This window comes from Cavia porcellus, unplaced genomic scaffold, assembly GCF_034190915.1.
Source record: "Cavia porcellus strain 051 isolate PalLab524CR breed Dunkin Hartley unplaced genomic scaffold, mCavPor4.1 scaffold_15, whole genome shotgun sequence".
Lineage (NCBI taxonomy): Eukaryota > Metazoa > Chordata > Mammalia > Rodentia > Caviidae > Cavia > Cavia porcellus.
In genome coordinates, this window is record NW_026947498.1 from 57,832,370 (window position 1) to 57,859,925 (window position 27,556).

The 27,556-nt window shown below is 36.7% G+C and overlaps 1 protein-coding gene across 10 annotated transcripts in view; it reads left to right on the forward strand.

Annotated features, from left to right (window-relative positions):
* Cd96 (CD96 molecule) overlaps positions 1–26,090 on the forward strand; it is an 82,437-nt gene extending 56,347 nt beyond the window's left edge. The window contains exons 9-14 of one of the 10 annotated variants that reach the window (XM_003469196.4): positions 10,740–10,808; positions 11,306–11,377; positions 20,460–20,525; positions 21,279–21,368; positions 23,455–23,578; positions 25,696–26,090. In XM_003469196.4, the coding sequence (XP_003469244.1) occupies positions 10,740–10,808; positions 11,306–11,377; positions 20,460–20,525; positions 21,279–21,368; positions 23,455–23,578; positions 25,696–25,804 (530 nt within the window). In that variant the 3' untranslated portion in view covers positions 25,805–26,090. The remainder of the gene's footprint in view (positions 1–10,739; positions 10,809–11,305; positions 11,378–20,459; positions 20,526–21,278; positions 21,369–23,454; positions 23,579–25,695) is intronic. The other 9 variants (XM_063224920.1, XM_013151697.3, XM_063224921.1 and 6 more) reach the window with 9 other exon arrangements.
* The last annotated feature ends 1,466 nt before the right edge of the window (positions 26,091–27,556 follow it).

Consider the following 27,556-nt stretch of genomic DNA (forward strand, 5'->3'; position numbering starts at 1 on the left):
CTATATTAATCTTTCCCTTCTCTAGATCAGTTGGTTTTTGAGAAATGCAGCTTTTAAGAAGAGTGTGGATCTAACATTTCCTCAGTTGCAAATAAATCAGAGGAAAGAATACCCCTTCCATATCAACACTATTATAATGAATTTTTATTAAAGATATGAATCTGCCAAATCTATACAAACTTCCAATTCACTCTTGAATCCTAGGAAATTCTTCTCATTATTTCTGTCTAGTCATCTTTCACCCAAAATAAACATCACAGATTCTTAAAGAGTTGCCTATTTTTTCCTGTTATCTTTAAATTAATGATAGTCTCTACTTGATTGGTTTAGTTGAGGTATTTGTTTATTCAGTTTTCTCCCTTTATAGAGGATGACTACTTATTCATTTTCTTTTGTAATTATTGAGTATCTTCAAACACACCATATATATGATGAACTGTATCTCTGCTTCCTGTCACGTTCCTCCAAGGGAATCCTGAACCCCCTTTTAGGCCGGTAATTCATCAATCCATTTCCCTCTTACCCATCCAGCAGCCATGTGTCCCACACAATCAGCCTCCATGAGTAAACATTCACTGTCTTGAGCTATACTATAGGGGCTTCACACCCTATAGCTCCTACATGCAGGGTGATGGTTAGTGCCTGCCACCTCCTGGCCACCTGGATTGATGAAGCTGATGTAGTTTGATGGTCTATGTTCTGTTAATTTCACCACCTCTTTTAAACCTCTTTATGCTACTGATGAACTGATGGAAAGCAAGATACATTTTTCGAGGAGAATAGGTAGATATGTCTAAGTCTATGCTATGCTAATAGTTGATCAAATAGGAGGCCAAGTAAAAATATTGCTTTGAAAATTAAATTAAAATTTCAGGTTCAATTATATGTAAGTTTTAAGTAATTGAGGATAACTAGAGAGATCATTTAAACTGAGCTTATGAGTCACTTTTATCTTTGTATTTGATTGATTGGTTAAGTAAACTAGACCAGGTAACAAAAATAATTTCATTTTTGTCCATCATTCCCAGTTCAAATGAACTCTATTAAATAATTTCTTCTTGGCCTCTGAAAGAAATTTCAGACAAATTACTTGACTTTTTTGGTGATTTTTCATATAATAAATGTCGTCTGGTCCATTTTACCCACAAGAACAGACTTAGATCAGTAATTTAAAGGTCCTGTCAGATGTAATTGAAAAAGTTAATTCAGTTCAGAACTCCCATCCCCTTCCCACCCCCGTGCAAGGTCTGTCTTAGCTTCCGAAGGTGCTATGACCCGTTGAGTCTTTTACAACTGTGTAAGATGGAGAAGAGATGAAGAGATGTCTTTGTGATGCCCTCACCTACCTCCAACCTCTCCTGCACTCTTTTTTGCTGGTTTAGGTCTCTTTCTGGAGGCCAGGGAGGAGAGAGAAGAGAGGAGAAATAAGTGACAAAATATCGCTCTTAACAGGCTGGCTACAATCTGACTTAGGTGACCATGGATGAGAATAAACATAGTCATCCTTACTTCATAGGCACTTTGAGATAGTCTTCAGAAATCTTTCTTACTGTCCTGATGGCTGCCTGAGGAAGCATGTGTATCTTACTGATTCACACCACCCCTCTCCTCCAGCCTTTTTTTTTTTTTTTAATCCCCTTGCAACATCTAAACTCCTACTTCTCCCTGCAGCTCATTCCGGGTATTTCTTGTCCATATAGGTGTCTGTATTGACTGAGATTCTTTTTATGGTGTCCTGTGTTTTCTGATAAAATATGCACCTTTGTCTTCCATTTATACAAGTGCTCCTCTTCCCCAGCATGGCCCTTCTCAATGCCTATCACGGTTTAGGCAACTGTGGACTCTTAAAGTAGCCTCTTCTCTGTAATTCAAACATCAATCCCCTTTGTCAAAAATCCAAGGCATACAGGCCAAGACCTCTGAGCAATTCTCCTGAAACCACACTTCACTTGGTACAAAATGAGCAAGTAGATTCTTTGTTCTCTGCCCAAAGTGGGAGGCCAGATGCACAAGAGAACGTGAATCTAATAATGCTCTTCAGAAGGTCCTTACCCACTTTATTTCTGCCTGGAATAACTTGGAGGTGGACAATAAACCTGAGCTAAAAGAATCTACTCCATTCTGTCTTGCATATCTTCCCAAAGTAACCTGGAAATCTGCTTTCAAAGTGAGGCTGATCTTGCCTTCTGCTGTGGCTCTTAACATGTGAGATGTAATCCATAATCCATTTTGCACTGTCCACTAAAATGCAGAATTAAAAGAAATTCCATGAAAATGAAGCAAACAGAAAGAGATGGAGCTTTACCCGCTGAGATGATTCAAAAAACACTTTAGTTCTTGATAAGAGTGAGAAAGATGAAAACTAAAACACGGAGTGCTGCTAAAAGCATTGGGCTAAGGTGAAGATTCTTGAAGAAAATCAAAGAAAGGAAATAAAGAGCTTTTGTGTAGATAGTTCCTCCTCAATGGACGATGAAAGGCAACAGAAGGGAAGAAGCCTACCAAAGACCTAATATAATACCTGCTTCAAGCATCAACCTGCTGCCTTTATTGTTAGTCTTCTTAAGCCTGGTTTGGAACACAGTAAAACTCAAAATAAAGCTAAAGCTTACTTGAGACGGAAACATATAAATGAACAAGGCCTGCTACAAGAATAAAGCTCTGAGTTGGGGATGGAGGGCCTTTTCATTTGTTTCCTGCACCCAGAAAACTCCTCCCCTGACTATCCAAGTCCAAATATCTGCTTTTGCCCTCTCCAGCTTTTTTGTTCAAAAGTCAGCTTTTGGGGGCTGGGGATTTAGCTCAGCGGCATAAGCACCTGCCTTGCAAGCAGGCAGTCGTGAGTTCGATCCCCGGTACCGATAAAAAGGAAAAAGACAAAAAAAAAAGTCAGCTTTTGAATGAGACGCTCCAAGACCACCTATTTAAAATCACGCTCTCCACCACCACACACACACTGCACTTCCTGTCCACTTTCCCTGCTGCATTTTTTCTGTAGCATCTTTTAATATCCTTTTAATGTATCTGTTTTCCTCCTCCCACAAGAAAGTAAATACAATGAGAATGAGGTTTTGTTTGTGGTGGTGGGGAGATCTGGCTCATCTGCATTGGCTACAATGCCAACACCTAGACCAGCAGTAATACTTGGTTATCATTAAGTAATAACTTGGTATACAGTTCTTGAATAAAGGATGTTTTAAGTACAAAAGTTGAAGAGATTAACAAAAGAGAGTGCAGAGGAAATTCTTCTAAGGAAAAAGCATCTCGTTAGGACTCAAATGCTAGAGTCTTATGAAAGGAAGCTGAGAGATGATGAAGGGAGACAGGCAGAGACAGAGGTACCAGAGGCTTCTGGTCTGGGTGGCTGTGTGCTAGCAGCCAGGAACAGGTTTTCACAGTTCAGCCCTGGTTTGGTAAGGTTTGCTGTGGCAACACTAACTCTATAGGCTACTAGATTAGAATGGATACTGTCTTTGGTGTCAGCTCTTGTCTTTGCCTTCTATTAGCTCTGTTTCCTGAGTCATTCAATCTAATATCATTTACTAATGTTAAAAGTATTGAAGTAGGGGCTGGCGATTTAGCTCAGCAGCATAAGCGCCTGCTTTGCAAGAGGCAGTCATGAGTTCGATCCCTGGTACCGATAAAAACGAAAAAAAAAAAATATATTGAAGTAATGTTACCTAGTTCATATGTTAATTATGATTATTGAATGAGAAAATGCATAATGAGCAATCATAAAGCTATGACCTCTGGGTACAGGCTGAGAAGGAATGTCAGGACCAAAAGAAGAGTCCAGCAAGCAAACAATCTCAAAATAAACCCAGGATTTTATTTATATTTCTTAATAATTTGGAGGGGGAAACAATTGCCTAATAAAAATGTTTAAAAGTTCCCATTAATAACGGTATGTATTATGGTAATCATGGTTGATTTCCTATTATCTTGAAGCCCTATAATGCTTTCATTCATTTGTTTAATTGGCTTTATTCTGTTTTGTTTTGTTTGATTTTATTATGTGTGATGGTATGAACAGCTATTTTGAAGAAAAGGAAACATTATGGTAGCCACTGCTGATTTCCTGTTATCTTATTTTGAAGTCCTATAATGCTTTTATTCTTTTGTTTTGATTGTTTTTGTTCTGTGTGTTTTATTTGATTTTATTATGTGTGATGTTTATGGACAACTGTTTTGAAAAAATGAGACATTATAGTGACCATTGTTCATTTCCTGTTATTTAGTTTTGAGGTCCTGTAATGCTTTCATTCTTTTGACTGGCTTTACCATACTATTTTGTTATGCTTGATATTATTGTGTGTGAAGGTACAGATAACTATTTTGAAGAAAACAAGAGACATTCTGGTAGCCACTGTTGAAATTCCATTGTCTTGTTTTGAAGTCCTGTGCTGCTTGCATTGTTCTGTTGCTTTGTTTAGTTTTGCTTTTTCTTTAAAATAAAAAATAAAATACAATAGAAGTTCCCATGATGTCCTTTATCCTCCACATAACAAATCCTTACCCATCACTTTTATTTGGCACATACTAGATTCGTATTGAATTATCTTTAGAACCTAAACTGTTTGGAAAAGATTGCAGCAGTTCCAAAAAGTTAACCAATCTCGGGATTGCCAGCCTTTCTTTGCTTTCCTGTCTCCAGGGGTCAGGCAGTCAGTCCTGGGGAGATGGGTAGAAACCAGGCTCTGCGTGAGATGTCACCTGACCAAGTAGAGTTAGCTCTTAGAGAACACGTTTCTGTCTCCTCCATTCATCTCAGACTGACTGAAGCTGTCTTCTGACTTATTAAATTTCCAGTAATAATGTAAATGTGATTTTTAATTTCAGCGAGAAATTTTTTCCAGACTTAATTAGAAATGGGCTAGGAAGGTTTCAAACCTCATCTAACCTTGTGGCAGTTTCTGAACTAGTATAAGCATGACATTTTGTATGAAGTAGTGTTTATTTCTAAATCCTTTCTTCCTTTCTGGAAACAAGTTTTCTAATGATATGTATCTGGATACTTGCAAAATCTGAATATTAACATTTAAGCAACCAGAAAACAAAGAATGCTCTTGCTCCAGGTTTGGTTTATATTTTCCCCATATAGTATGTCATAAAGTAAAATCAACTACTGAATATTAAAGAGGTTTTACAGTGCTGTGCACTATAAACTTAACCTTGAAATAAAACAGGCATAAAGCAAGCTGTCTCATTTACATGCTGAGAAATATGATCAATATGGATCTTTAAAAAAATGTGGCTAAGAAAAATGCACATAGAGTTCTTTTAAAATGTTCTACTTAGTAACAAGAGAGAGTCAGACATGATTTCCTATAGTTACACAATCTCTAGGTCATTTTCTGGAAAGAGGTTTCCTTTAAAAGCTAAACCAGCTGTATGCTGTGGTACCTGCTTATGATCTCCACAACTGGAGGACTGAGGCAAGAGAATTGCTGCCAGTTTGAGGCCAAACTGGGCTACATGGTGAGTTCAAGGTTAGCCTGAATGACTTAGCAAGATTCTGTCTTAATAAATACATAAATAAACAAACTAACTAAACCAAGCACAAAACCTTGAAAAATAAGTGTTACTGTCACCAGCATGAAACATTTTGATCCCTTTCTCCTGCTGAAACTGATATTGTAGATAGGCATTATGACACCCAGTTCTTAGTGCTCAGAACATATATGACAAAGGGCTTATTTTTGGACATGTGTCACTTATTACCATTACTACTCAAAATGTGTAAAACCACATGCAGGGCCTTTGCACTTGCTGTGCTTTCTCTCTAAATGCTCCTGTCTGTCCCTCAGGCACTCTTCCCCTACTCTATACCTCAGAAATTCATGTGTTCCTGCACTGAGATTTATTTATTTGATTCTCTAGTTGATGTCTATCTCATCCATGAACTTAAACTGCAGGAAAGTAATACTCCCAGTGCCAAGCACCCTGCCTAGAAGAAACAGGCTCCCAAAAGTTGGTTGAGAAAATAACATATGTAAAAGATGCAAGAGATAATTGTGTACAGAATATTAGAGGTCTGTCAGGAAATGTGAAGAAATCACAACCTTGAACCGTGTTATAAAGTGGTCTGGATGGGGTGGATGTAGCTTATTTGAGAAATACTTTCCTAAATTGCTTCAACTCTGAATTTCTACATCTGCACAATAAATAGTCAAATTGAACTTCCTCGGGACTCCAGTGATTCCTACCAGATTTAAATTCCAGGGCACTACCCAGCACTCAGTGTGGGAGATGGGACTGACACAGGAAAATGTTTGTTACTGGCAGGGCAGAAAGCTTTTAAAAATCTGCTGGCAGTCATGTATTAGACTGAATTCTCTAAGAATAATAGTGTATAATATACAAACAAACATAGTTTCCTGGTCTTTATTTCATAGTTCTTCTTTGCTATCATGACATTTTGATCACATCACCACTGCTGAAATTATTCCTTTGCATTCACTTACTAAGTCTCTAAGTTTTGGAGTTCAGTTCTCAGAGGGTGAAGACAAGAGGGAGAAAGAAAAAACTGTATTTTTCTATTAGGGAGAACACAACAAGTCTTTCAGTATCTTACAGTGTCCAAGATTACTTGTAGCTAGGTTTTTATTTTCTCCTACACATTTTTTTACTTTGTCCCAAAAAGGATATAGGGTAACTTTAAAATGCACAGTGATACATGGTTTTAAAAGAAAGTACAAAAGGAATTGTTGAAGAGAGGGACAAAGATGAAGTCACCTCAATGACAAAAGTAAAGTTCAAAACACTCTGCGATCATTAGTGCCTAGGTTTATAGCAACCAGTCGTACTTAAGCACAATTACTGTCAAGGAAGAGAGACCTTAACCCCAAGTTTTCCTCTAAAGGGTGAGCTTGAGCCCAGCAACATTCTTGCACCAAAAGAACCCTGGGTGACTTCTCTCAGCATCCAGGCTAGTACGTTATCATCACTGTGGGCCGTGGAGAATTTCCAGTGCTCTTTTCTCTAAGAGTGATCCTGCAGTAAAGTGACTTCCATACTCAGTTCAAGGCAAACTATGTTTAATGTACAAATACACTGCATATACTATGGGAGGGCAGATGTGCACTTTTTATACCAACTGACACTCTGATGAGTGATATGAGGCCATGAGCTAGAAGTTATCATTACTGAACAATATTCTGTTACTGGTGGCTCAGAGCAGTATCAGAAAGAGAACTGAATGAGAGAACTGAATGCAATTCTGTCAATGAGAAGTTACATCCACACTGTAAAGCAATCAGCAAATTGTCACTGTTTTAACCCCTGTTAATTAGCTTTTAGTTTACTAGTACATGTTTGGAGTACACAATGTTTACACTCCCTATGGGAAGTTGGTGCACGTACACAGCATATCTTAATTTCTTTTTCATCCTCTGTTTCTTCCCTCTCTCCCCTCTCCACCCTCTCTTGACTTAGGGAAGTTTTAGGAAAGAGGATTTGGCTACTTTAGATCAACATTCTTGTGAAAGGACCAAAGGAAATGGGACAGTCATGGAACTGACTTAGGAGACTCAGTCACCTATTCTTAGTTTAGGATATGTTTGTATTATCAAGACCTGAACTGAACTGCAGATGACCCATTTCATAGATTCTGTGATAGACCTTTGGCAACATTTGAGTCTGTTGTCCCAGATTCCACCACTAATGCAGTTTTCACTAGCTGGATTCCATTAGACACCTTGGTTTCTATAACACTGTACACCCATGACTTTCTCCCTGCTTCTCAAAATTCCCCTTTTCCATCTACTTTTCTTCTGCCAGTCATTTAGGTGAAAGTGTTCCTACTGTTTCATCCTACACCCAACTCTTTGCATTCACATGGTCAGGCTTCTGCTGGAATTGAACGGTCACATGCGCTCAAAACTAATCTGTGCGAAATTTAGTTTGTCTGTAAGCCCTCTAGCAACTAGCAGAATTCCTTTTCCTCTGTTTTATTTTCTCAATTAATGATACTATGATCTGCCAAGCCCTTAGGCCAGGAAATTGGGAATCATTTTGACTTTTTTTTTCTTATTTCCCATGCCAAATCATTCACCCAACCTCGTTGAGTCCTCATGTTAAATGGCTCTTAAACTCCCCTACTCATTCATCCCCACGGCTTCTGTGAAACCACCATTGTTTTAGCCTTGGATTACTGTATCTTATAAAGACCAGCCAAATATTGTTTCCTCCATGAGGTCTTTGGAATATCACTCCCTGTTTCTCATCCTCACTCATCTATTAGCGTTGTGCAGAATGATTCAAACATTCTGAAATATTTCAGTTCTCTTAACTTTCTGTTCGAGTTGCTTTCTTGCTTCTTGCTCTGCTCTCCTCCCCCCACCCCTGCATCCTTCCCCCTCACCCTTGTCTAATGCTGTGGCTAACTGACAAGTGACTTCCTGCAGAAAATCTTCCCTGAGTGCCACATCTTGGCTATGTTTCCCTTCTCTAGAAAACCATTGCACTGAATTTCTCTTCCACAACACTTATCACCTTGTATTGCAGTTATGTCTGTACTATTTGAACGTACAGTTCATTTCATTCATTCTTCTTTATATGTTTATTTATGAGTTTATTAAGGAAAGAGCAAACTAAGGGATTAAATCAGTGGCTCCATGCTCTGCTCTGTGCAGGTCATTCAGGAACTGACTTCCGAAAGTTCTTTTATCTTTAGGTGACTTCTCAGCCACTCTGCATAGTACTATCTGCATAGTACCAGTCAAAAGACCTGGAAGGATCATAGGAAACAGATTTTTAAGATCAAGGCCTTGAAATGACAGCTATCAGCCCCACTCAAATTCCACTGAATAGAACATAGCACATGACATCTAACTGTAAAAGGCTAGGAAAGTTAATCTATCTGTGCCAGCAGTAGAGTAGATTTGGAGATCAGCTAGTAGTCTGCCACACTGGCCATTACTCTCACTAAAATGTAAATTTCATGACATCAAAGAAAAACATTGTCTTGCTCTCACTTTATCTTTACCTCTAGATATAACTGTTGATCAATAGATATTTGATGGGCAAATGAAGCTATGAATATCAGTAATCAAATATTGCCTTTTTAAGTGTGTTTTTCCCATCCTGACATTGGCCGCTGCCCATGTAAACTATGCATACAGCATCTTATGCAGCAGCCTGTAGTGTACCTTCCTATGTTTAGCTGTCTTCATAGAGCTACAGTGTAGTAAGTATCTCTTTGAATTTCATTGGTAGACTTCACTGCAGAAATGATTATTATGATCATCTCTTGATATGTACTACTTTGAGATGCATAATCCACAATGTCAATTTATTTTCAACAGACACCTGTATTTTAGAGGTTATTACCCATATCCCCTCTACGTAAGGCATGGATTTCTGCAAAATTTCAGTAACTGGGCAGCTGGGACACTAATTACACTGGCAAAAGTTTCAAGATAAAACAGCCTATTAATCAAAGATTTAAATATTACAGCAGAAACACTAAATCTGCTGGAAAACAGAAAAGGCAGAACTCTTGAATACATAGGTATAAGCAAAGACCATGAACAAAACCCTGATTTTCATGAAATATGACAAAGAGTCAACAGCTGAGCTCACATTTTATTAAAAAGCTTTTGTGCAGAAAAAAAAATCACCAACAGAGTAAAAAGACAACATATAGACTGGGAAAAATATTTTGCCAATTAGACAAAGGAATTCCTTAGACAAAGGAATAATATCTAGAACACAGAAAGATCTGACAAATAACCCTATTAGCTATCATACTATAAGGGTATTGCTAATTTACATATTGCATAGCATCCCTTTTTAAAGATCTAGACCTAAAATTTATTTTAAATTACAATGAAAAAAATAACTGTTTCTCCTGAAAATTGAATTTATTTTATCTTCTGATGGCCATCAATCATATAACACACACTATTTCCTAGCATGTTCTACTAGAAAGTTCAGACCAAATATGAAGCCACATAGAGTACAGAACATCAAGATTTGCATTTTCTGTGCTAAGGCAATTCAAGCTTCCACTGACTTGATATGTTTCTCTAGTTACATTTTCTTTTGTCCTCAGTTTTGCTTTCTACTCACTAGGTTTTCTCTTCTTATATTGCATATTTATGTAAGCCACCTTGAATATGTTTTAGAACAAAGGGGAAATGTATATCACTAAAATATGTTAAAAATTTGTCTTTCAAAGAGACATAAACACGATTTCAATAGAATGTGGTTAGGTGTTTTTCTTCTTCATTAATCTATCATGTTTCATCTTCAGAGGTATTTTCAAGGGAATGTGAAGCAGTCTTTCATTTTGAGAAAGGATCAAATGAGAAAGAGAATAAAAAATGATTGATTATAAGCATGGAGATGACTTTGCAAGCTGAGAATTGAAATAAATATGAAACTGCTTTTAGTATGCAAAAAATATTTTCTACTATTATGAGATTCGCTTTAACATAAATTCTATGAGAATAGAAATTTTGTTGCTATTTCCTCAGCATGAGAACAGGAGACAGTAAAGACACAGAAACAATATGTTTTGAAAGTGAAACATTATACATTTGTACTTGCGTTAGTAGCAAAAATATGAGGATGAAAGAATATCATGGGTTCACTTTTATTATTTATAAAAGAGGATATTAGACTATTTCCACTGAGATTTTTCTATTCTAATGTTTCATACTCTTGTTGAGTCTAGTGATGTAGTTAATCATAAAGACATAAATATCTATAATTTTTGAAATTTACTTTTAAAATAGGATATCCAGCTACATCTTCAGTGGTCCTCATAGATGTGACTACATCAAAACCACACATCCTGCCTCAAAGTGAGTAGAGCAAAGCTTTCTTCACACATTTCAGACACAGCACGCAACGTTCATCACACACAGCCTCCATGACATTGAGATTTGTGTAAAAGTTTATATTTTTCATTTGATGTTGATATTTAGTTTGCGGCTACTCTGTCGTGACCATATATTGATAAACCAATCCCTATAATCTTAAAAATAAGGGTCGATGATCTGTTACTGTAGTGTATCTTTTATTTGTCAAGGGATTTTGAGGTAATAATAATCTTCTCAATGCTCTCAGGGATCTGAGTTGGTGACAAGAACAGAAAGAGCAAATTAGTTACATAAATTGGCATTAAACATAAAGTTTAGAACTTCTATTTAATAACAGCTTGTGTTTCTACACAGAGAAGGACATTTTCAATTTCAGATTTCACCTAAGTCACATAGATTAAAAATTCAGTGCATCAAAGCAAAGTTAAATTCTAGTTTTATTTTAAAAGTTTGACTCTGAAAATAATTTTATCTTCCAGCCAGTAGTGCCAGTATGACTAAGCAAGACGTCAGTGAATCGTGGACCTCCAGTGACACAGATACCAAAAAATGTAAAGTATAACCTGGGCCCCTTAGAATTTGGGGTTCCTTCATTCATTCAACACACACTGCTGTTCATAATCTTTTTTTTTTTTTTTTTTTTGGTCTTTTTCCTTTTTATCGGTACCGGGGATCGAACTCACGAGTGCCTCTTTGTAAGGCAGGCGCTTATGCCGCTGAGCTAAACCCCCAGCCCTCTCTGTTCATAATCTTATTCACTAATATTTGCAGTGCACCTCCCATACTTAAAGCATTTCTGTGCCTTTTAGGAATATATCTGTAAACAAATATAACTAAGCTCCAAATTCTCTTGGAAGACAGAAAATTAGTAAAAATAGATATGAAGAAACAAAGTAGTAAAGGAACACAGAGAGATAAAAATGAAGGGTGGCTGGTATTGGAAGATCTTAGTGAGGAAATTGATACAACCCATGAACCAACAGAGCAAACTATGAATGTATGTGGTAAAAGAAAAGTAGCCAGCATGTGCACGTTATCGATAAAAATTTAGAAAGCGAGACCCTAATCTGATGCACAGAAAACGATTTATTGTTCCTCCAATCCAGCAGGCTGCAGTTCTGTGGGAGTCCGGAAAAGAAATATACTGCCTCCTAGTGGCATAAAACAAAGATCACTGGCGTGGGGAAGTGGCGAGGAGGGTAGGCCGAGCCAAGAGGAGAAAGAATTCTAAGTGCCTCCGGAGCAAAACTCTGAATTCGCCTCCGGACTCTTTGCCACAAAGAGTAATTGCGTGTGTCGTTTTGGAAAGCATTTAAGCCGCACATCTGAAACCTTTAGAGGTCTTTTATGCCTACTGGCTCAGTCATTTGACTGCTGAGAATTTGCCCTCAGGAAACAGAGAAAAGAAATGTGGATAATACTGTTCTTTGTAACATTATTTATTTATTTTATCTCTTTGATGGACCTCAGGGTAACAGCTTTAGATTAGTCGTAATCTTTAATTCATGACACGCTTTCATCACTAGTCAATGCCTGATCCTCTGTAATCTATTGTTTAAATATATTAATAGTAAAATCGATTCCTATAAACTCAGTTCCCAAATACAAGAATTGAGAAAGCAGTTCTCAAACGTGATAGCATCAAAAGGGATCCACAGATAAGTATAATTTAGATATATGACAAAGGTAGCATCGCAGATTTCTTTGAAAAGGAGAGACTGTTCAGCAAATAGGCATTAGAATGCACCCCTACCATGCACATCGCACCAGCATGAACCGCACAGAGCTTAAGATCTTTATGTCAAAAGAAAAGCATCCAGACATATAATAAAATAAAGATGAACTTTTTCCTGGCTCTTAGAGCAGGGGAAGGCTTAACGAAGAGGCATAAAGCACCAACAATTAAAAATTAATAAAATTAGAATGGCATTAGGAGGCAACCCATGTGGAGCCCCTCCTGTCTCTCAAGAGCTGTTCCTAGTCCCCATTCCTTTTCTAAATAAATTTTCCTACGTTTAACCTCCATTGTTCCTTAGAATTTATTCTTCTGCTTCCGAGAACATGCTCTCAGCCTGATACCTAGCATTTTTCCTACATCAAAAATAGTTCTAAGAAGACAGTTTAGTTGTTAAGTAGAGAAACACAACGATCTAAAATAAATAACCTAATTATGCATCTCAAGGTCCTAAAAAAGCACAAGTGGCCCAATTCTAAAATCAGTGAAAATAATAAAATCAAACAAAAATTCATGAAAAAAAGAATGGAATTTAGAAACCTGGGTTGGTCAAAGATGTCTTAAAGAAGATTGAAAAAGCAAGTTACAATATGGAAAATACATTTAGCGCACATACAACTGAAAAATGATCAGACACTTTATGTTAAGATGTATAAATCAATAACAAAAGAATAAAAAGCAATAGAAATGACAAAAGGTTGATCACAAAACCTAGAATGGCTGAAAACATCTAAAAATATGTACCTCTCTTTAGTAATAAATATAAATATAATAAATGTAAATAAAGACTATAGTGGAGAAACCATTAACACATAATCAATTGGCAAAAAAATAAGTCTGCTATTACCACATGTGTTATTAATATAATTTCTTATAAATTGCTGATGGAAGTAAAAATACTTTGATGTTATGTTTTAAAGTTGAACATGCACACACCCTATAAAAGTAAGTATAACTAAATATCATATAACAGACAAAACTTGAAGATTTAGGGATTAAAAAATAAACAATGGAACTAACACAGATTAGTATTATAGCTATAGTTAGTATTATAGTTAGTATATATTAGTATTATAGCTATATAGTATTATAGCTATGTATCTTGTATTATACAGATATATACAAATACATATGCAGACATACAATCTTTGGCCTTCTTTCTTTTCTCCTTTCCCTTATATTGCTTTTCATAGAGACACAGATATGGAACGAAATAAAGACACTTATAGCATTATGCATCATGGCACCAAATTTGTGTGTGTGTGTGTGTATGTAATTAGAAATAGGTAATATTAAGGAAATATATAACCAATAATAACAGAAAATTTAATATACCCATGTAATAACACAATGAAATATTACAAAGCCGGCCAGAACAATAGTCATTATGTTCTAAGCTATGCAACTTATCATATAAGCCAACATGTGAGATATAAAATTTGTGTTAATCAGATAAAAAATGACTTTGAAAACAGTGACACTGAAGGAAGTACATACTTTTCAATAGATTTGCATTTATGCTAAATACTGTTAAGGTAAAATTGAGTTGTTTGTAACAAGGAATGCTAAAACTCTACTTACACTATTTTAATCATCTTTATTCTTGAGGCTATATAGTATAAGGAAGTTGCATGAACTCTTCCTTTGTTAACTATATTAGCAGTCCTTAAAATAATGCTTAGCACACAGTTAGTGCTCAGTACTTTATGAGTAAATAAATAGATGCCTATTGGTAATCTTATAGAAATTACGTAGCAATAGGTATAAAAGTTTGTTGAATCACTGTATTGTTCAGATTTTTCATTGCTGGGACAAAATATGAAACACACAGTTTGAAGGAGGAGCTGTCTTACTTGCTTCATGCTATGAAATGTCTCAGGCCTTGGTTGACTGGCTCCAAGGCAAAAACGTGATGGCAAAAAGGCACAGTAGTGTAGCCAGAAGGCAGGGTCCAGGGAAGAGTGCCAGGGAGAAATACTCTTTCCAAAGGCATGGCACCAGGGACCTGCCTTCTTTAACCAGATCCCGCTTTCTGACAATATATTCAGTTATGAGCACTCATGCATTAACCCTGTTCTAAGCATAGAGCCCCATGACCAGTCACCTCTCCAACAATTAAAATTAACTAGCCCTCCAGTGTTACAAGAAAACTCTGAACTCCAAGTTAGATTTAAGCTATGATAAGCTAGCCTATATTTTAGTTCTCAGCATAATATTTATCATGGTCTGATTTTTTCAATGTATTCAATTCCTATTGAAATTATCCTAGAATGTAGAACACAGAGGAATGGAAACTAAAGCCTTCTTTTTTATTTTTCTTTCTTTTTTAACTTTTTTTTTATTTAAAGAAAAGGAAACAAAAGAATACATGGAGATTAAAAAAGGGTAGAAATAATACAAACTTACAGAAAAACAAACGTTAAGAAATTGCTGGTTGGTAAGTTACACATTGTCATCTCAGAAATAGCTGTTCATGTTATAGAATTAAAGTATTTAGAATGACATTCATAAAGTGACACTACAAACCGTTCTGCTCTATGATCGAACAAAAGCTTAGTAATATGGTTATCAGTCCTACACATTTGTTTTACTTCTCAAAGAGGGTAAGATTAAACATATCAAAACAGAACAAAGCAGTTAAAAAAACAATTTAAAGAAATACAGATTTCGCAGCGAGCCCACTGGAAATCTTCATTGTCTATCTAACTGTCTCTAGTTTCTTACAAATAGTTGTCCCCATCTTCACCCACTTTATATACTTATTGCATATTATAGAACTAATCAAATCATTGGAGGCTTTTTAGGTCCTCAAGTTCCAAATTAGGGAAGACAATAGTAACTACCATCGCATCTCTCATTCTCTTTGTGATAGCTGTCCCCATCTCTACATATGCTGAAATTGAACTCAAGAAACCAGTCCAATGTCATTCTAATCAGCGAACAATAGTATTGCTAGAATTTCTATCATAATGCTACAAAATTAGCCTCGGGTTTCTTAGCGTCTCTTCCTCAGAGTATCTGTTCATTACATCTTGCATTATATAATCTGGGAACTAAAGCCTTCTTATCTCTTGCTTACTGCAGTATCCTGTGCCCTGTAACAATAACAGGCATGTTGTCAGTGCTCAACAAGTATTTGCTGACTGATTGATGGGAGAAGTATATATGGGCTATGACAAAGAAGAAAACCCTAGATGCACACAGACAAAGTCAAAAGAAGTGATTTAATTGGAATTTTAACTTCTTTTGTCATTTAAATGGTATATTATAATATCATCTGTGAAAGAGAGGTGTACAAGGTAGGAGGAGCAAGGAGTCCTTGTCATCCTCTACATCAGCATGAAACATAGAAGTCTCCCAAAGTGTGTTTTGCTCCAGAAACTGGGATACTGAATATACTGCTTGAAAATCTTGCTTTATTATTTATATAGTACATTCTTAGTCATTTCCCAGGTACATAATGAAATGAACTAGTGTGAACTTCCTACCTTCTCTGTCCTTATCCATTTGAAAACTTCATTTTCCTTAGATATCATTTTATTGTTCTTATCATTAAAATGGCTTTGGAAATAATAAAATCTGAGAGGGATTCTGAAGTCAAACAAAGAACTTTTCCGTGGCAGTGTAGGCACTCGTTTTCCCTTATGCAAGAATAAGAAGAGCTTGTTAACCAGACTATAAACTTGGAGAAAATATGCCCTGCGGTAAGTTGCTTTATTTACAATCATTCACAAAAACACATTAGGATCCAACAAGTTGAAATTGATTGCTCGCTCCCAAACCATTTCTGAAACGTGTTTCTACTTGTTAGTTTGGACCAAAACGCAACATCCAGTATTGGGTGATGCATTTGGCAAGATTCATGACAGGCCCCGGTAATGGGATTTTTTTTCCTTTCAGTGTGTTTATTTCATAGATTTATGAAATATTTAGGGACAGAAAAATAACGATAATAGCTGTTGCCAGCATTTCTAGGGCCTCTGCTATATGTGAACATATTCGGTGACATATTTGGCTCCTGCGTGCAATTCATGGAGCTCATATATATATTTGAATGCCACTGCACTGGTCTGAGTACTGCATTTAACTACATTATGTTTTCATATATTCTTTTGTCATCATTTTGCATATAAACTTGAAAAGAAATTCAAGAATATTTGGACTATAATGCTAATTCACCTTCCAACTTTCCTAAGATTTGGAACAGAAATATATATTTTATTTTAACTACTTACAAAAATGAGACTATTCAATCTATGCACCTTTATACCACATATATGGTATTACATATAGTTAATAAGTATATATAGACAGTTATACAGCTATATAATATTAGATAAAGAGATAGACAGATAGATAGATAGATAGATAGATAGATAGATAGATAGATAGATAGTAACTTCTTGGAACATGTTTTTATCCTGAAACTCAGGCGACCAAACCTTGGAGTAGAAAATTGAATCTTAATTTTTTTTCTTATTTCCCTTGCCATCAGTGTAGTCCAGTGGAGCCTAGAGCCTCAGTCAATATGCCTAAGTCAGACAAGCAGAGAATAATGTGAGTGTCTATAGCCCTTTGCTTCCAACCCATTTCATTACCCAAATCAACAAGGTCAAACTTACCATCAATACAAACACCAAGCATACTCATCTCTCTCTCTCTCTCTCTCTCTCTCTCTCTCTCTCTCTCTCTCTCTCTGTCTCTCTCTCTCTCACACACACACACACACACACTGAGTGCTCCTTACTGACCTCAAAAGAGGACTTCATTCTGTTCTTTGACCATGAGTTCTTTATCCTTTCAAAACTTACATACCCTTCCACTTACATCTTACCAATGGGTCTATCTCTTACTCTGCCTGTGTCCTGGATGGTGCGGTCTAGCTTCTTGAGAGCTAAGCCCAATGATTTCATAGCAACCCTTGTATTTTCATTACTCAGGAGGAGAGGCCACAGTTGAGAGATCGGAGTACCATCATCCTTTTGTGGTTGGGAAGAGTGCAAGGGCCCCATCCATAGACTGGGTGACAACACTAACAATGAGCAAAGGAGCTAGCACCAGTGTACACATTTAGCAGCAGGTGTGGTGCTGTCTCTGTACGTATTCTCCTTGAAGAGGAAGACAAAGTGGGAGCTCAATATCATACAAATCCTTGTTTCTAGGCACTGTATACGTGGCAATTGTTGCCACCTTTGTCTCTGTTCTTGGACAAAATCAAGGAATTAAAGATGACTTTAAAATATTGGACAACCAAGAAATGATATATTAAAAGTCTAGGTATTGTGAAAAAAAAAACTGCTAGAATTCAACAAGAGTTCAGTTCACATCAAAGTTCTATAAGTGTAACAGAAATCACCTGTAGTTTTATCAAAAGAACTATCAAACTGCAGAGAAAGAGAACTTTGATGACTCAAAGCAGATTTTCCTGCAAAAGGAAGAGACCTCTAATGTGACATAGTATCACTGACAACTATAAACTGGCCATAGATTAATATCAAAAGAGTTTTTGGAGCTAAAGGAAATATACTGTGCTCTGAAATTGATATTTCTTTTACCATAGATGAGAATACAATTACTGTTCATCAATTTGTCTCATGGAAACACTGTTATTTATGTCTTTGTTCTTGAAGTTTCTCCTTTACATTATCTTAGTTATCTTCAAACATGTTGGATCCATCAAATGAAAGCTTCTTTTTCTTTGCTTCTCTCATGGCCAAATTTTTATCACATGTAAAACAACAAGTCTTAAATTCAAAAGTAGAAAAGTAACTTCCTATTTTTCCAATGTGGATTTTTTAAATTTAATTATACTATGTATTATATTGAAGGGAAAAGATTGTAGAAGTCTAAAAAGAATTTTTATGAAATGGTCAAATAACTGACTTAGACTGAGTTATCCTAGTTCTACAATTTGAAAGGGTTGTGCTGATTATGATGACTTGAAATCATACTGATTGTTTTGCTCAGAGAAAATCAGTATTTGGGGCTGGGGATTTAGCTCAGTGGCATAAGTGCCTGCCTGGCAAGCATGAGGTCATGAGTTTGATCCCCAGTACCGCAAAAAGAAAGAAAATCAGTATTTGCCAGAAAACATTGTATTTGGTGAAAAGTTTAATGATGTCCCCTACTACTGATTTGCACAAAATGTTTTATAATGATTCAGTGATAATAAAATAAAATATCTTTTTGTTTTAAATCCTCATTTACCTTACAGGAATTGTACTTGTTCAGCCATTTTTACTTTAGCATAAATTATTTTATCCTTTCTTGAAATCACACTTTGAAGACATACTAAATAAAAGACATCAAACTCTGAAAGTAAAAAGTCCAAAATGCCATATTTAACAGAATTCTGTAATTTTATCCAGAACCAACTGCCCTCCTCATTGTTGTCCCTTAATCCAGTCATGATGACAATTGTTTTTTAATCAGTTGTTGCTGCCAATCAAATCCCTGGGTAGTGATTTCATAATTACCATTTAGCACTAGTGTCTATTTCATCATCATTTGTAGATCTTGGTACTCTGTCTAGAAGAAAAAATTAGCCCAGAGCACATGTGCAGGGTAAGATAATTAAATTAATGAAAAGAACATTACCTTGGCCTAATTGTACTCAGTATGAGTTGTGTAGGGCAGATTGTTCTCTGAGAAATTCCCAAAAACCATCAATTTGTTCAGAAAGGCCTGTGTCACAACTTTGCCAACAACTACAGTTGCTATTGACATCTAGGTAGAAAACAAAAGGGTTTGGGATGGGCTAAGGGTTTTTTAAATGTTTGTTTTGGTTGGTTCAATTGTTTTGGTCCTGTCACACAAGGAAGCACTTAATTGAGGACCTGATACATTTTAAATAAGTGAGTATAACGTGTTTCTACAGATTGCAAACAAGCACTACTATAGGGTTTCACTTTACATTACCTTGGACATGAGCTATCAAATGCAAGTGTATGCCAAGACAAGGAACTTTCATTCCTAGAATGGAGCGAGCAATAAGCAAAACTAATTCAACTCTATATGCTGCCCCAGTTTGCTGCCATCCACTCGAGAAATACTTGCCTCTGAATGTCTCAAAGGTGCTCACTGAAGAATATGGCCTGTCACCATAGTGTTCCACGGCTCTCTACTGACACAGCTGTGTCCATAGCCAGCCGGACCACAAATACAAAATATTTTATTCCCCATGCGTGTTACGCCAAGGTCTTCAGAGTCCCACTGGGACATTTTCCTGACTAAAGCCACCTTAATACACTGGTCTTTCATTTTCTCACATTCCTTTTGGTAATTTATGGGAGGGGCTGGGAACAGCAAGAATAAATTCTGTGGTCAGTGTTTGCTTTCTGACCCTTTATTCCTGTTTCTAAGTGATTGTTTAAGCCAATTGGTACAGATAAAACAAAATACTACAGATCAAGTAATTTATAAATGAAAGAAATTTATTTTCTCATAGTTCTAGAAGGCTAGATATCAGAATTTGGTAAAAACCTTACTGTGTCCACACATAGTGGAAGGAAGACAGGCTAGGCTGAGCTCTGCCTCTTTTATCTGGGGCTCTTTAATCTCATTCATGAGGAGGAAATGCTCTCATGTCTTAGTCAGCCTTAAACATCCCACCTTTTAACGCTATGATGTTGGCAACGCCTGACTTTAAAAGTGGAACCTTCAAACTTTAGCAATAGCTATGATCATAACTTTTCCAGTTACAGACATCTGAACCACAGGTTTCCCTCAATTTTCCTCTTTTCTGGGATGAGCAAAGGCATTCTGCAGGACAGTTCAATGTTATCACTTTTAAGTACTCGTTACTATTCCCCCATAATTATTAGATCCAATTAGAATGTTCAAGAGAAAATAGATGACTAGTCATGGAGATTAACTCTTCCAATATCCTCTGCCCTTAGCAGTTTCATGGATACCCAGTGAAACATACAGCTTGTCTACCTTGGGTGCAGGCTCAACCCTTCATGGTGAGTACATGGGGAAGATTTAGACACATAGAATGCTGTGGTCCACTTTATTTGGGAACGGGTGGATAAACAGGAACTGTTAAGGAGCAATATCAGATGAGTACTTAGAAGTACATCTTACTGATGAAAATGACAATAACCACAACCAAAATTCCTCCCAAAAAAGACAGAAAAATCAAAGCCTTCTATTTTTCTCTTTCTTATTTTAAACTGAAATCTTCAGATAACATTTTCTGGCCAGCTATGTCCCTGAAAAAAAATGTCTTTCAATTTTTAATTTTCCAGTGGATATGGAATGATCATTCAACATAGATTTGTGAGGAATTTCTATTGATCTTATAAACATATTGGTATGGATAAATCAGTATTTTGATCAGCTGAATCCTCGTTATCCTGAAACAAAACAAATAGGGCTTCCTGTTTCCATGACCTCATTTATGGTATTTTGCCATACCACTTAAATGTCTCATGTAGATTCTTTAGGAGAAATTTTTTATTATTTGGAACCGTTCAGCTTTTCTTAGACCAATAAGAAATTTGACTCGCTTGGTAGCTATTAGACAAATTCCAGGATCCTAACCTTGTTTTAAATTGGTCCTTAATAAGCTTTACACATAATATTTTAGGGACAGGCAGGCCATTTAAATTAAGCATTTCTCAGTAGTGCGTGTAACTCAATCATGATTTTATACCACTTGATCAGGTTGAGATGGCTATTAACATCAATTAAGATATTCCCTTTTACATCCCTAGATGATGTCTTCACCAGCACAATAGGAGACATTTCAGAAATTCTCACAACTGCTAATAGATTGACTAAAAATAATACCATTCATATCACTGGTGAGTCATTTGCCACGTCTCTTTGGATTCTGTTTTTTGGCCACTTAGCAAATATTTGTTGAATATTTTGCCAGTTGTTGGGTATATAGTAATGACACTGGGCTCCTGAAGCTTATAATCTCCTGGAGATGAGATATAGTAAGTAAATAATCATACAGTGAATTTGCCACAAGTACTATGATATGATGTCACCATCTAACAAAAATTCCTAATTTTACCCAAAACAGGAATACTCAGAGGATGTATTTAAATTAAAATCTGAACAATAAAAAAGAATTAGGCAGATGAAAGGCATCTAGAGGACTAGAAGCGTAGTTCATGGCAGAGTACTTGCTAGCATGCATGAGGTCTTGGATTCAGACTCCAGCACTAAAAGAAAAGCAAGAATCAGTTAAAGTCTGTAAAAATATAGTATAAGACAGGAAAGAGATTGATGGAACAAAGAGTATTTCTGTAGTTCAACTAACAAAATGTTGTCAGTTTAAAATTAGGCCTTTATTTTACATCACAAGAGACCAAGGGATTCAGCTATGTTAGAACCATCCCAGTGCAGCTCCCTGGCACAACTAACCCTCACTTCCACATTGTATGTGGCAGGGGGTCTTTCACTTGACTGATGAAATCTCCACCTGGAGATCCACAAGGTCTTTTATATAAAAGGTCATATAGAATTCAGATTACTGAAGCATCATCCCCGAACATTATGGCAGCGGAGCCTCAAATTAAGGAGCTACCATTATCTTTAAGAATGTTGATGTCCTGAAGAAGTACTTAGTTTAGAGACAGGGCAAAACTAGAGTATGATTCTCCACTAAAATATTCTGAGGTAAGGGTCTCATCTATATTTGGAACATAATTTGTAGGCATTGATGTGATACCCATTAAAACCCTTTGTACTTTGATTTCTCTATTTTTCCTTTTTCAAGGCAAAATAATACATCTCACCATCTTACCAGTGTACAGCCTAGTAAAGAGATTGATTTGAGCAGAACTTCCTTCATTCCTGAACTTAAAGCCTACACAATTGTTCTTTTTGTGGTCAGCACATTAGTGCTTCGCATTGTGGACTTTTTACTCAGCTTGTAGAAAATGCACCACATGATGATGTATTGTAGACTATGTGAGCTTCCAATGTACCCTCACGGTACCCTTCGACAAGACTGAGGTTGAGTACATAGAAAGATCTCAGATCTACGGGTACTTAGTGTATGAAAAGGAAAATCTTCAGCACTGATACTCAGTGCTAAAATGATAATATGTATGACTGAAGCCAAAATTCTGTATGATGGGAAATACATAGTAACGAGTATTTTAAATTCAATTCTTTGACCTCGAATTTTTAGAGGCCTTGCTGTATAAAAATCAGTAATAAAAACTGAGCAATATACCTATAGACAGTTTACTATCTTGAAAAAACAATGAGCAAAGCCAATATATATATAACTTTTTACTCAAATGATCTGCTTAATATAAATATCTAAATATACACTGCATCTATAATTTATAGGAAATTTCATTGCAGTGTTACTAGAAATAACAAAAGCTTGAAATAATTTAACCACTAATATTATGAAATCAATTAAACAAACTATGGTACAGGGACTTTGTAGAATTAATCTCTTTTTTAAAATGCAATACATCTATTTGCTTCTTGGATAATTTTCTAAGAAATTTTTTAAAAGGTGTTAGGGACAGAGTATTGTATGCACCATTTGTAATAAAGGGATATATATTCATAATAGACATGCATGCTTATATAGTATAGAAAATTGTTGCTAGGATACATAATTAATTATTAAATTATTGTCTCTTTTGTAAAAACTCATAGGTATACCTTCACCTTCAAACTATGATCATAGTCAATGAACATCCGCATGACCCTTTGTGAAGAAAATGTGTTTGAAATAGGGTTTGATTTTCCTTTGTGTGGTACTAAGCATGAAACTGGGGCCGTGGGCACGTTAAATAAATGTACTACCACTGAGCCATACTCTCAACCTTAGAGAAATAATTTATTCCCTTGTTCCAGATACCAAAATTTGGCACTAACATTCATCTCCCTTTATGCCCTCTTCGGATGCTATAGTTACTAAGTCCAAAAAGTCCAAAGATGGAATGTCATGGCCAGTAATTGTAGCAGCTCTGCTCTCTTTCTGCGTGGTACTACTTGGATTTGGAGTAAGAAAATGGTGTCAGTATCAAAGAGAAATGTGAGTACAGTGCTGAATTATGTAGGAACTAATCATTTTCACTGCACAATATTTTCATAACCCAAAATGCAGTTACCATACAGAGTGATCTTGGTACCAGGAACCGAACGCACTGCCCCACACTGGCCAGGCAGGTGCTGTGCAGCTGAGCTATGTTCCCGGCCCTACCTCTCACATTTTAATTAGCACAGAAACTCTGGGAGGCTATATAGTTTCCCAGCATTGAACCAGGCCGTACTAAAATGCACAGCGTTGACTCAGAAGCCCTCTTTACTTTGGTTTGCTCATATAGTAACGTTTATCAGATGGAACAAGCCATTGGGAGCCGAGCCTCAACTCACCTCACCTCAAACTAAAACTGACTTGTCTTTTAATCTTGATTATTTTTCCATTTTCATGAATCTTTGAACTGCTTGGGTTCAGCTGGAGCCAGATGCACAGGTGTGAAATTGAGTGAGAAAGGTAATTTTAAGAGCTGTCCAGCTGTTTTTTATCACAGTGGGCTGTTACTGCTCCTTTCCTTTCTCGCCATGGGGAAAATAAAGTTGCTCGGGTTTCCCCTTTTCTGTTGTATTGAAACATTTTCCAAAACTGTGCTCCACGGAACAGTCTGAAGTGGCGTGAAGGTTAAGCCTCTCTTTTCTGACTCAGCTGTTTTAGATGAGTCTGGATTAGGCGGCGATTACAGGAGGCCCCAGAAGCCACAGAGCTGATCTCCCTGTGCTGAGCATGGCTGTCTCAAACCACACTCGCCCCTGCGACATCCTCCTGGGCTTCTCGCAAAGCACTTTCAAAGGCTCTGTAACCAAACACAGGGAATGTTTGGTGGGGAATAAAACACTAACAGTTTAAAATTCTAGGTTATCTATAACCTAGGTTATCCTACATTGGTCACTCTATGAATTTAAGAAACAGTTTCGCTGAAAATAGTACAAGATTCATACAATTGCAATGGCCTTTGGGATATTATTTGCATTAAAACATCCAAAAAACAGGTAATTAAGGACTATGTGATCTTTAAGTTAAATGAACAAATAGAATTCTGAAAATCAGAATTGATTTTTTAATTGTTCTCTATTTAAGTATCTATATTACATGGATCTCAATCTTCCCCTATCCCCCCATCTCTCTAAGATGCTATGGATTTCCAGGATGGCATGAAAGTTGTCAGAGTCATGAACATAAATATGCTGAAGCATATGTTTCTATTTTCTGCTATTGAAATAGCTGGTGCATTTGTACAGCTAAGTCATACACTAACCTGGATGACTGATGCATTTCAGGCAAAGAAATAGCACCTTGTACAGGGAGAACCTTCAAAACATTTGTGATCTGAAAGGAATTTGGCATTAACCAACCAGTACCAACCAACTCAGGGCTTCAGAAGAGCCCTGCTTCCCACCTCTGCCAGATCCCACAGTTTATATGAATGTGTGAGAACAGCCTGGGGATAGGATGGCAAAGGGCCTTTTTGAAGTACTTTAGTCATAAGTCTCTGACTTCTAAGACTCTTTATCTTGGAAGATTCTTTCAAATCATAAGAGAAAAACTTCCTTTACTAATTAGGAGGCAGCTGTCATGCAGAGTGTAGGTCTTGGTTAAAAGACTTCAACTGATCTGATTCTCTTGAGTAAATTTCTTAAGACCTCTGAGCCTCAATTTTATGTACAGAATGGTAAAATAATACCAAACTCTTAGATACACAATAAATGATAGTAGACTATACTTGTTTGGCCAAGTATAAAATTCTATATAAACATTAATTAATTCAATGATTGTAGTGTGCAATCCTTGTTAGTCTTGCCAGTAGTGACGGGTAGCACTAACAAGGACAAAAGGAAGACCGTGAAATTTTGAGGGAACTAAAAAGGTGCATATTGCTGGGCATGTGGCTCATGCTTGTCATCTCTATATTCTGGGAGGCTGAGGCAAGTTGTAGCCCATCCTAGGCAACTTGCAATTTAGCTAAAGCCTTGGACTCAAAACCCAGCACTGGTTGGGAAAAACGTATTCTCTCTCTCTCTCTCTCTCTCTCTCTCTCTCTCTCTCTCCTTTTTTTATTTTTACAAAATGTCACCTCACATTCTTAGCATTGAAAAGTACTATTTTATTTCTAGCATGGAAAGACCCCCTCCTTTCAAGCCACCACCACCTCCAATCAAGTATACATATATTCAAGAGCCCATGGGAAGTGATCTGCCTTGTCATGAGATGGAGACACTCTAGTCCTTGGAGATTTTACCACTCAGCAGGACTCTGCTGGAATCCTAATGAAAAGGTAGACATTGTACTTGGTAATATAATCACCCTCCAGCCAAGCCTGTGCTTCAGCTGAAACTGATATCAGAACTAAATGACTTGTTTTCCAAGCAACTTTCTATTTTTCATTTGCATATGCCTGAATTTTTAAAAGAGTGGGAGGATATAGAAATGCTTTCTACAATGGAGGAAGTTTCTTACTTATGTAAAAAGTGAACTTGAGTTTGCTGTCATTAAAAAAATAACTGCAGTGTTTCTGTCTTTCATGTTAATTCTCTGATTGAGGGGAAAACAGTACTTTCAAGCATATGCTCATATCAGATCAGCTGGATATCTTTCAACATCCTAAACTATTTGCCAGAATCATACTAATCTCTGAGTTTTGTTGCATACTCTAAAAAAAATTACAAGGAGGAAAAATATGAAATTTCTAGTCAGAGTTCCAAGGAATGAGGTGCAGCCAATCTTCACCCTGAAATTCTGTTGTTTATTTTCACTGAAGAAAAACAGAGTGCTCTGGCCAAGAACCACACATCCAGACCTCTTTCACACTGCTCAGCCATCCTGGCATAAGGGCCGGGGGAGGGGGGGGCGGAATTAGACAGATAACACCCATAACCATGTAGTCTGCTAGATATAAGACCTTATCCGCCTCCAAAATTGTATACTGAGTGTTCTCATTCTCAGCGTCGCCTCTGTGTTTGTGTGGGTGTACGTGTGTGTAAGTAAATCACACTGCTGCCAAATTGTTGTAAGGAAACAGGCAGCCTAACCCAATGTAAAATTTATCTAATTCCTATTATTTTTATTTTTCAACTAGATACTTCACTCATCCAACATGCCTGATTTGATCTGTTCTAAAACAGATAAAGAGTTTTATATTTGACTAGCACTGATTAATTAAGTCTGATCCTACCATTCTTTTACAAAATAGCTCATGCAGAATGGATAGAAAATAAAAAAGAAATCTAATTAGCCAGGCCTGCTCTGTTCAGCAACAGTCTGCAAATGAATAAATCATTGATCCCCATTGAGTCCTCTGAACTCTTCCATGATCCTCGCCCTAGAGAAAATGGATGTTGCTCACAGACACAACTCTATGTGGATTCTATGTGAACTTTGGTCCCAAAAGGAAACTTTTTGTTCATTTGCAGAATACTTATCCCTGAATGCACATGAAGAACAATTTAAAATTTGTCATTTTTAGTACGATGAAGGTTTAACTCCCAGGGAAGAATAACAGTGTCTCTAAGAAGTGATGCGCTAACATCAGCACCCTCAGATAATTTATGTTTGGCCAAGGTTGAGAACTATTGAACTAGGGGAAGTCTCTGTTCAGTGATTAGAAACCTGGTTAGATACTTAGCTCTTGGGGTGTCAAGGCGGCTTCCATTGGTTCCTGCTTCCTGTTATTCATACCCTTCACAAACACTAATATAACTGATGCATCAACCAGCTGCAGGATTCAAGTAAGGTAAGTGAGCCACTTAGGGCGGGTACAAACTTGAAGCAGGTATTCACACTTAAGGTCATGCACTTACAATATGCTAAGAGTGGATGATTGCCTGGTCTCAACTTGGTATGGCCAATAAGACTGTCAAAATGGTCAGAGTATGACTTCAAAAGCTACCACTTAAAATGTCTCGAAGTTCCTTCTCAGCATGATCTGTCTTAGATCACTGGCTCTGGAGATAGTCCATTTTAATGCCACATTGATAT